The sequence below is a fragment of the Cyrtonyx montezumae genome, unplaced genomic scaffold (genome assembly GCF_038088225.1).
Source record: "Cyrtonyx montezumae isolate F1298 unplaced genomic scaffold, pur_monq_1.0 scaffold_23, whole genome shotgun sequence".
In the NCBI taxonomy this organism is placed as follows: domain Eukaryota; kingdom Metazoa; phylum Chordata; class Aves; order Galliformes; family Odontophoridae; genus Cyrtonyx; species Cyrtonyx montezumae.
Genome location: NW_027071970.1, coordinates 7,744,122 through 7,755,122, shown reverse-complemented (window position 1 = coordinate 7,755,122; position 11,001 = coordinate 7,744,122). Strand labels below are relative to the sequence as shown.

General features: G+C 42.0%; 1 protein-coding gene across 15 annotated transcripts in view; it reads left to right on the top strand.

Moving 5' to 3' along the window:
* EP400 (E1A binding protein p400) overlaps nt 1–11,001 on the top strand; it is a 42,473-nt gene continuing 31,472 nt past the window's right edge. For 13 of the 15 annotated variants that reach the window (XM_065739094.1, XM_065739093.1, XM_065739092.1 and 10 more), the window contains exons 1-6: nt 1–1,355; nt 7,178–7,265; nt 7,673–7,780; nt 8,490–8,869; nt 9,152–9,454; nt 9,983–10,168. In XM_065739094.1, coding sequence (XP_065595166.1) covers nt 33–1,355; nt 7,178–7,265; nt 7,673–7,780; nt 8,490–8,869; nt 9,152–9,454; nt 9,983–10,168 — 2,388 coding nt within the window. In that variant the 5' untranslated portion in view covers nt 1–32. The remainder of the gene's footprint in view (nt 1,356–7,177; nt 7,266–7,672; nt 7,781–8,489; nt 8,870–9,151; nt 9,455–9,982; nt 10,169–11,001) is intronic. The other 2 variants (XM_065739097.1, XM_065739090.1) reach the window with 1 other exon arrangement.

The window sequence follows — 11,001 nt, the reverse complement described above, 5'->3', positions numbered from 1 at the left end:
CCAAAACAAAACATCACCACATACTATTGAGAATGCACCATGGAAATGGTCCTCAGAATGCCCAGCGCCAGCTCCAGAGGTCCAGGTCCTTCACGGGCAGTGAAGGAGAAGAGCAACAAGCAAATCTACCCCAGTCCCCTGCAGCTTCTTTTGCACCTTCTGCAAGTCCATCTGCGCCCCAGTCCCCCAGTTACCAAATTCAGCAGTTTATAATGAGCAGGAGCCCAGTGGCTGGTCAGAATGTGAACATCACGCTGCAGAACGTTGGACCGGTGGCTTCAGGAAACCAGCAGATAACACTTACCCCACTGCCAATCCCAAACCCGACGTCGCCAAGTTTTCAGTTCAGCCCTCAGCAGAGACGGTTTGAACATGGATCCCCATCGTACATTCAAGTCACATCACCACTGCCCCAGCAGGTTCAGTCTCAGAGCCCCACGCAGCCCAACCCTGTGCCGGTGCAGACGTTACCAAACGTTCGGGCAGGTACTCCGGGCCCCGGCTTGGGTATGTGCAGCCAGAGCCCTACTAGAGGATTTGTGGATGCCAGCGTGCTTGTGAGGCAAATCAGCTTGAGTCCTTCGAATGGTGGGCACTTCGTGTATCAAGAAGGGCCGGGAATTGCACAGATTGCTCAAGGAGCTGCAGCACAGGTACAACTTCCATCTTCTGGAACACCTGCTACGGTGCGGGAGCGCCGGCTTTCACAGCCTCATTCACAGTCTGGTGGCACCATTCATCACCTTGGTCCTCAAAGTCCTGTAGCTAGTGGGGCAAACATGCAATCCTTGACTAGCCCGGGCCATATTACGACAACGAGCCTGCCACCCCAAATCAGCAATATTATCCAAGGGCAACTGATGCAACAGCAGCAGCAAGTGCTTCAAGGTCAGCAGCTGAGCAGACCTATTGGCTACGACAGGGCTTCTGGGGGACTAATAGCTGGAGTCGGAGGACCTAGTGCATTTGGGATGACATCACCACCTCCTCCCACAAGTCCTTCACGGGCCACGGTGCCACAGGGGCTGTCAAGTCTTCCCCTTACGCCTACAGTTAATACAGCAGTGAAAAAGCAACCCAAAAAACTGGAGGAGATACCTCCTGCCAACCAAGAGACCGCGCAAATGAGAAAGCAGTGTTTGGATCACCACCACAAGCAGATGGAAATTCTTAAGGAAACTTTCAAGGAGTGTTTGATTGAACTGTTTTTCCTGCAACATCTTCAAGGGAATATGATGGACTTCTTAGCTTTTAAGAAGAAGCATTGTGTTCCTCTGCAAGCGTACCTGAGGCAAAATGACTTGGATCTAGAGGAAGAAGAGGAGGAAGAACAATCTGAGGTCATCAATGATGAGGTAAGAATCTGTGTGTTAATATTTTGTTTTAAAGTAGCAAGATGGAGTTGAGGCACCAGAATTGCAAAGCATTAACTAGTGTGATGGTACCTGAGAACTCAGTTGATTTTGATTACAGCAGTTTTTTAAAATGGTGGGTTGGAGAAAACACCATCCTGCTTGGTGTGATTAGAGAAGTTGGTTTGAGAGTGCCATCAGATGCAAAAGCAAAGAACAGAGAGCTGGAAGGAACTTCCACTGCCCCAGTTAGTATGTAAGCCAGCACAGAAATAAAGATGGCTTTGTATGGCAGCTGTTCTAAGCTTTCACAATGAACATGTATCATAGATGAAATTTCACATTCTAGACTTAAATAAACCAAAAAAGAGTAAGCAAAACATCTCTGAAGGTTTAACCTTTTTTGGTTCTTGTTCCTGAGGTGTAGTGTTGCTGTGGCCAGTGAAAAACCCTGAAGTAATCTGATTATGTGTATGGGTCCATAGTAAAGAATTTGTTTGTTTAGTCTGTCTTGGAGCTTTGAGCATGCTCTGCAATCTGAATGACAAAAACCAGATTGTACTTAGACATTAAGCTAACTTCGTTATTTCATGCGAAGGTTTAAAATAGCTATGTAATTTTGATTTGCTGTTTATTAGTGGCAAATGGCTTGAAATAAGCTTGCTGGCAGGAGATGCTGTACAACTTTTTTTGCATGTTAGCACCTATTTGTGTAGATCCTGACCTGCAGCGCCCGTGAGCCTTTGGGTGCAGGAGCAGTGCCTGCCTTGCCAGTGGCAGGACAAGTGGCTGCAACAGTGCTGCCGTAACTGGTGGCACTGTGTAAATAAATCCTTTTTACAATTTGCAGAAGTCACTGTGGGTGTTTGCCCATTGAAAGATGAAACACACGAGTTATAAGAAAATTGTGTTGCTTTGAAATACCTATTAGAGATCACAGTGCTCGGGGAGCATTGGTGCTTTTATGTGTGACTGCATCTCCAGCTGGAATTTGTGCAGAACTTTAACGTTACGATAGGGAAAGATTAATTTGTTGATTGGCTAGGAAACTGTTTTGTGATAATTTGGAAGGAAGCATTTCTTTCCCTGCACGATGACCTAAAAGCTATTGGCAGTGGAATACAATGATTTTTCTCATGGTTTGTGCAGTTGTTTAGGTGTCCTTGTTCTTCTTGCTTTTAACTACAACATGTGAGTTTTGAGAGAACTTTGGGTGTCAGTTGTACAAGGTCACTGAAATGAGTGGCACTGCTACAATTTGCATCACTCGAAGCTTTACCCCTCCGTCTGTCGGGTTCAGACCCTCTTTTGTTTGTGCTCATCAGTTTAATGCGGCAGAAGTCTGTGTGTTTTCAAACAATGGATCCTTTTGAGAGATTGAGACTTCTTTTGAATATGTTCTTTCTTTGTGTTGTTTTTTTTTTTTTTTTGTCTTTTATTTCCCCTCCCCCCTCCCCAACCTTCCCTTCTTTATCACTTCCTGCTCAAGCAACGCGCTTCATCCCTTGCCTGGAAGGGCGATGGCTGGCGGCTCCGGGCAGAGGAATGGTGGCTGTGCTCATCGCTTGAATAAATGTCGGAGCTCTCTTCAGTTCAAACTGTCTGTCACGCTGATTTGTTGTCTGTTAGGAGCAGCAATCATTATATTTAAACCACGCTTTTATGTAAACTGAATTGACGGGAGGTTCCCGGCGGTGGGAAGCTGCTGTAGGTAGTTGAGGCCTGCTCTGCTCTTCGCAGCGAGGCAGAGCTCGTCCCGAGCTGCTTGTCCACCCCTCTTCAGTGAGGGGCCGTCCGCACCGCGAGCGTGTTGGGCAGATAAGAACAACAGCAAAGCAACAAAGAAGAAAAAACTTTTAAAAAGAAAATGATTCTCCCTTCTTTTTTTTTTCCCAAAATATTTCTCTCAGGTAAAGGTTGTGACAGGAAAGGATGGGCAGACTGGTACTCCTGTCGCTATAGCAACCCAGCTTCCTCCAAATGTTTCTGCTGCTTTTTCATCCCAGCAGCAACCATTTCAGGTACTTTTCAATGGTTCTAAAATGTAGTTTCATCCCAGATTTTTTTTCTTCATTCAGATTTGATATTTCTTAGATGAATTAGAATTTTCCCTAGAGCCCATCCCTTATCATCTAAACAAAACCAAAAGCACTTTGCAGTCTTCAAATGCATCAATATTAATGAAGCTGTGAGGAAGTTACATCTTTGTCTCCAGGTTGCTGGCTTATTTCATTAACTTTCAGCTTGAATGTTTTCGCTTTGGTTTGTTTGTCTTTTGTTTCCCTAATGCATTTGTTTCATTTGTGCATTCTGCATAGTGATAATATGGATTCTTTTGTCTGTGGCATTGTAATTGTGGATTTCTTCTAAATTTCTTTCTTTTATTTTCTTTCTTTACGTATTAAAGGTTTTGAGTATGACTAGAGAGGATTTTGGTGATACCTTCTGCAAAATGTTTCTAATAATGCTGATAACCCTCTAACGCTATTTTTTAAACAACTAACCCCTTTCCATTAGCTCTAACGTAGATGTTGGAAAGAAGAAACTGAAGTGCTGATCTTCATGATTTAGGTCTTTTTTCCTTTTAACATGAAATAGCACCAAACAAAGCAGAGGAATAAACCTAAAGGATTGGAAGGATTGGGTTTTTTTTTGTTTTTTTGTTTTTTGTTTTTTGTTTTTTTGTTTTTGTGGATCAGTGTGATAGAAACTTCAAAGTGGAGCTGCTGTCTGCTTGTGCAGCTGCCTGCAGCTCTGCATTACCCAGACCCCACTGCTCGTACACCTTGAGAAGTCACATCACCGAATCCTGGTTTCCCTGCAACCACAATTTTTACCTTTTAGATTAATTACCCGCACTGTCCCATGATGAGTTATGCTCCTGTGCCTCAGAAGCTGTATGGACTGCACTGCCTTCCTCCTGGATTTGGAAAAGGGAGAGTTAAATGCAATGTAGGGTGTATTGTGTACTCGTGTGTAACAAGCAGGCTGTTCTCAGTGTGACTTCAGCAGTGAGTTGCGCAGTGACGGCTCACACTGACAGCTTGTTGTTATGGTCCATGCTGATGTTTGTGAAGTCTCCTTAGGTACACAGCCTTCATCTGAGCTGCTCTGTGTGTGTTACACTGTACCAGGTTACTGATGACAGTGGTCAGGTTTATCACTGGGCTCTGGCTACACCATCAAAGAAGTACTTCTGGAAGCATTAGAGCATTTCAGAGGTGTTCCAGGGTATGTGCTAAAACTGTGCAAAACTATGGATGTGATAATACATTTCAGCCCCAGCAGTTAGCAGCAAGTATCAGCTCTTCCTATCAGGCTTTGTCTTTGTAACTGTACAGAGTAATAATCTGTCCTGATCAGCATCACTCAAATAGGGTGTGTAAGTGCAGCACTCAGAATTATTACTGTGGGTGTGCTGCATAATCACGACCTCCGGAGAACTACGTTATGTTAATTAAACTTTGAACAATTGTAGTCTTACATAAGTGGTATGTAGCTGCAATTTGTGAAGACCTAACTCTTAGCTCTTTGAAGTGCCTGGCCTGAATAAGGTGGTGATGATGCAGACAGCTGGAGGCACATGCTTCAGCAAATGCCAGTGAAAAATCCTGAAGTAGACATGCATCCTGAAAATGTGAGAGTATGGTCATCCAGAGCTAGAGAGCTGATGAGACAAGCAGCATTTGGAGCAGTTTGCAGAACACATTTCCTCCAACTGGTGCTTCAGAAAGCATTGATTTCCAGCAGCATGTAAACAGGATTTGTTAATTAATTCAGAAGCATTGTACAAAATACATTTCTGTGACTTATTTTGAATAATTCTTTAACTGCTTATTTATATTATACTCTGCCAGACATTGGCCATTGAACTTGAAATGTGCTGCGTGTTTGCCTTGTGATAAACAAACATTTGAAAACTTGGTCCATACTGAGGGTGACATGGCAGTGAGCTGTGACCACTGGGGATGGATGTGAGTCAGGTGTTTTAAAACCAAAATTCACATCGAAGAGCGTGGCAGTATCACTGGAGCGGCCACGAATGTCCCCACAGCAACAAAGAGATTGCAAGTTCTTAATTCCTAGCTATTGATAGAATCTGAGTGCTGTGAGAGGTACGGAGCTCAGAAAGCACTGTTTGACACCCAGCCATCCTGGGTGGCCATGGTCTAGGTTAGTGCTGTTCAGTGAAGCAATGGGTGGTGGCTGCCGCACTTAATTTCAGTATAGACTGGTGTTTATTTCCTTAGGCTTAACTTACATTGGCAGAATTTCTGTTAAAATAAAGAGAGGAAAAAAAAAAGGCCTGTGAGTAAACAGGAAGATTTTTCTGTGAGATTTCCATCTTTGTTATGTTGTCATAATATCTTCTCACAGTGGTTGCCGTACATGGACACCATAGAGGTTCCCACTGCATATTGTGTGTAGAGAACTGGAGGAGTCTTAGATTAGCTCATTTTCTAGGGTGTGGAGGCTGCAATACAGAAAGACTTCTTTTATTTTCTAACAGAATCTTTGAAACCCTTTCTTCAGATAGCCTTTATTTTTCTCATGGTAAGTTTAATAGAATAATATTGGACCTAGCATGGCAAAAATTGAGGAGGATTTAAAAATAAGGTTCAGAAATGCACTGAACACAGCTGGGCTCCTACAAACGTTGATGGCATTAATAACTTGCCAGTGAAGCTGAGAGCCCCAGGAGCATGGAAATCATCCTTTAGACTGTCAAGTTTGTTCCAGTAAATCCTGCATGGGAGTCTGCTGTTTGGATTTGGCGCTGAATGCTTTTTCCAGGGTATATTATCTGCCATCAGTATTAATTGTAGTAATATTAAAATGAAGTTTTCATGCACTGCATGGTCTTGCTTAAGCTAAGCTCCAGCTTGCCAAATCAAAGCTCCCTGATCTGTTTTCCACCTTGATACTGGCAGTGCTTTTCAATTTGTAGCACTAATTCATAGGTGTGTGATATTTGTGCTCCAACAAAATGCCTAGCATTTTCTGACGTGCTCTGAGGTGACATTAGAATTATAGCAATACTGTGTTTCTGTTCATAACGTTAATTCATGGGTTTTATTTTGCCAGTGAATACAAGTCTAGTGGCTGGAAAACTGGAATTGAAATTGGCTGAGGTTCTTTTATTCCATCTTTTATTCTAAGCCATTATTCCTGAAATACTTCAAATCTAAAGCTTGTGGAGCTCCGTCCCGAGAGTGACAGTGGTGGAGACCCATGTAAGCTTAAAACGGTATTCAGGATGAGAATTAATTAGCTTATGATGCTTTGCAGTGAAAAGGATTAGCTTTCACAAATGCATTGACTCTCATTTCTTATTTTTTATATTGTCTTAATTATGACAGTTTCTGCGTAAATTCTATTTCCTCGTCTACTTTCCCTTCTAATTAATCCTATAATTAAGACACAGTCTTTAATTTCTCTTGTCAGCTTTTCCTTACAGCTTTAGAGCTATATGAATATGTTGTTCTAATTTCATTGCAACCTTGTGCAAATGATAAAGAAAGGGTAATGCATTAATGAGAGCCTTAATTTATTACAAATGAAACCAAGTAGTAAATGTGTTCTGTGTGTAACCGACTTCTGCTCAGTTGTGATTTTGAAGTTTGAACTGATCAAAGAGTATCAGTGCAACATGGACGTCTGAAACTATCTAGCAGATATTGAATCAGCCTTGCTTTCTTCATTGTACCACTGTTCTGAAGGCTTTGTTCTGTGATGGTCTCTTAGATCCATTTGTAGATTAACATCTTAGTGCCAGACTACCTACAGATTGAACTTTTGTGATTTGTTTTCTTTTTTTCCAATAGCAAACGCATACAGGGACTCCAGTGACAGGGACTGTGAACACCATAGAAATGGAGGCTTTTAAGAGGCAGCAGACACTGGCACCAGCAGGTATGTTTCTAAAGAGGAAGTTCAGTTTATTTTCTTTATTACTTTTTTTCCAAACAGTTAATGGAGCCCACTGTTGAGTGATTCTTGAAGCGTGGTTTTTCCCAGATCCTTAGCACTATCTGTTGTGAATGGTGCTGCATTTAGAGTGCACTCCACTCACAATACATAGGACTGGATCTAGCAAGCATGGAGGTGCTGTTAGGTTGCTTGTTCTAGCTAAGAAGATTGGAGATGGCCGTCTGAAAGTTAAAGGGACCCTGCCCTTGGAGCATCTTCTTCATAAATGCTACACATGTACAGTAGTCGTAGCTTTCTGAGCTCGTGTTGGAATCATGTGTAGTAGATTGCATTGTAAAACTGAACCCATTCCACTGTACCATGCCATAAATGGAATTTGAATATCACAGATTCGTCTAAGAGACCACGAATTGAAGTGGGCCGTCATGGGATGGTTTTTCAGCATCCGGGTGTGGCTTCAGGAGTTCCGCTTCAACAGCTAATGCCAACGGCACAAGGTACTGTGTCACCACATGCCAATTGCACATTAATTTAACAAGGAGACGTTAGTGATGGGACTAGAAACTTGGGCTCCCGGCCTTCCAAGATCCTGGCCCCACCACCTACCTCTCCTTGTAAATTAATACTTGGTATGCAATGCCTGGTTCATTTAAGGAGCTGAGTGACGGGCTCCAGAAGTGCATGTGGGCATGGAAATACGTCACAGATGCTGATGCAAAACATTTAATTTGAAAATTCTGGACCTGAGCCAATGGTTTGTGGAAAGGAAAACCTCCTCTAATTTGCAACATTCAAGAAAAAAATTTATTCGTTATTTGTGCCAAACTTCAGACTGAGCATTAGAGTCAATGGGCTAAGAACTACGTTTTGTTTAGTTTTAATACAGTTATTTTAGGTTACATTTCCATTTGCTCACCAGTCCTTTTTTTCTTTTTTCTTGAAGTAGAGGACATTGAGAAGACATCTATTTTTTTTTTCAATAGTTACTGTGTCCTAAGTTTAGTTGCGTTCCCGTGCATGAAATATTTCATTGTTTATTGTAGTAGTGATTTATTTTGTGACTGTGATGTGGTATTTTCAAGTGATGGTGTCTTGTGGCAAAGTAAGTAACAACCTAGTTCATTTGCAGTTGATTTCTTCTTCATATGAGTTAAGAGCACTGGACCCTCTAAGTTCGTCTGTGTTGTGTTTCCTTTTGCTCTGCAGGTGGAATGCCTCCCACTCCTCAAACGGTGCAGCTGACTGGGCAGAAGCAGAGCCAACAGCAGTACGACCCTTCCAAAGGCCCTCCTGTGCAGAACGCAGCAAGTCTGCATACACCACCTCCACAGCTGCCAGGGAGACTGCAACCAGTCAGTGTCCCCATGACGTCTCTTCCAGCTGCACTGCAGATTTCGCAGCAGCAGCCACAGATAGTGGAATCTCCAACTCAGCCCCAGATTCAGGTGAAGATCCAGCCCCAAAGTGTACCCCTGACTTCTGCTCCACTTCCAGCTCCACTTCAGCAGCAGGTGCCACCAGCTATCCATGTACAAGGACAGACACCAAACCAAGTGTCTCAGCCACAAACTGCAATACAGCAACAGGTATGTGAACTTCTTGAGGTGAGAATAAATCTGTATTCGTCCTCAGTACAGTGTAAGAACATTGTCTTCTGGAAAATATGTGAGAAGTGCTAGTACTTTGAAGTTCTTCTAGACAAATGCGTCTGGGGTAACCTGCAAACAAGATGACTTTCCTTGAATAAATGCAGGTGTGAATTTTTATTTTTGTTTTTTACAGAATTGAAGTCTTCATTACATTTTACTGAAACTTAGACTAAGTGTTGCATACCAAACTCGTCACTAACGAATACGTTCCTTGGGCAGGCTGTGACTCTGACACGACCATCTGCAGATCCTGTTCAGACTTCTCAGCGTCTCACAGCGAATATACTGCCGCCTACCTCCTCTGTTGCTCCAGCAGCTGTCTCAGGCACGGCGCCGCCTTCTGCATATCCAGTACAAACAAACAGGACCTCTCCAGCAACTAACAAGTCCCTCTCTCCTATTGCATCAAAACCCCCGGGCTTAGCAGTGGCAGCAGCGCCTAAAACACAAAGTCCAGCTCAGAATGCAGCAGTGTTGCCACAGGACAGTTCTCAAGACAAGCTTGCTGAGCAAGTCAAGCTGGTAAGTATTTTTTTCCCAAAACCTGTGAACAGTTGACATATACGTATCAGTTAATACAGGCAGTGTGCTTTAAATTTGACAACATCACAGAACTTGGTTGGTTTTTTTTTTTCTGTTTTTATTTCTTGTCACAACATCAAGTTGTATTAATAGTGAAGATGTATTTATCTTCTGTGTTTTTCTGTGGATAAATGTAGCTGCATGTTCAATTTATTAAAAAAGTGGATATTTGGTTGCAGTTTACTTGCCTCGTAAATTGTTTATCGTGCTTCCTGGTGAGCCTTTTTATCCTGCTATTTAACAAAGTACTTCTTCTAATAAAGGTTAAAGTACTTCTTTTTCATGGGTTGAATTTAGTTTAATATTATTTCCATTAATGCAGCGTTCAGACTTGAGTTTTGTGTCATGCTGCTTCACATTTTTTTTGTTGCTGTCAATTTATATTGATTGAATGTGAGCAATTATTTTTGTATTTGATTATTTTAAGTGTATTGTGCAGCCCCTTTTAACTGTAAGTACTTTTTTAAGGAAAATCAAATCCATCAGCGAATAGCAGAACTAAGGAAGGAAGGTTTATGGTCTCTGAGGAGATTGCCTAAACTCCAAGAGGCTCCAAGACCCAAATCTCACTGGGATTATTTGCTGGAAGAAATGCAATGGATGGCAACTGATTTTGCTCAAGAGAGGAAGTGGAAGATGGCAACTGCCAAGAAGGTACTTGAGAAACTTAGTTTTTAATCAGAGCAGTTGATCTTGGTATCATTCAGCTTTGTAGCAAAGCTATTTAAATGTGCTCATTGTTTTTCTTTTTTCTTCTATGGCTAGAAGTGATGGGAATATGAAGCACTGATTTTTACTTAAATGAGAATCCATGTTGTCAGCTTTGTATATTCTGTCATTTGGTGTGAACTTGATAATTTTATTGGATACAGAGGCATGTAATAGTTTAGGGTTGTGTGGGCTTTGTTCCTCTGTAAGTAACTTACTTAGGGGATCAGTAAATATGGTAACTTTGTCATATTTAAACATTACGGCTGTTGCATGTATTTCACAAACCAATTATTTCCCCCACAATGAAGAGAAACATGGCATTTTGTAATTAACTTCCATTAGGTGTGGCTGTCTTTTTAATTCTCTCTTCAACTAATTAAAAACAATGAGAGAAAACATGGAGTACTGGGGCAGCAGTTACAAAACTGTTCCTGTAGGGGAAAGGGGCAACACAGCAAGTATAATTGAGATAGCGATGGGATGAAAATCAGAGTGATGAAATGTGTGAAATCTGCTTTCTTAAAATAAGTAAGCAATTTCTGACGAAGAAACACACAGGACAGATATGAAATAATCCCTCCCTTGTCAGTGTGCTTCAGGGTTGTGGAAGTCAGTGTGTCAGGGACCTCCATTTCAGTTAGTACTGAGCAGCCACGCTACATTCATGTCTGTACTTCCTTTTTGAACTCTTTTTGCTTTTGGTCTCTTTTCATTTTCTGGTGTGATTTCTACGACTTCTTATGTGCTAATTCTTGTGCTTCTTTCCTGGATTGAGA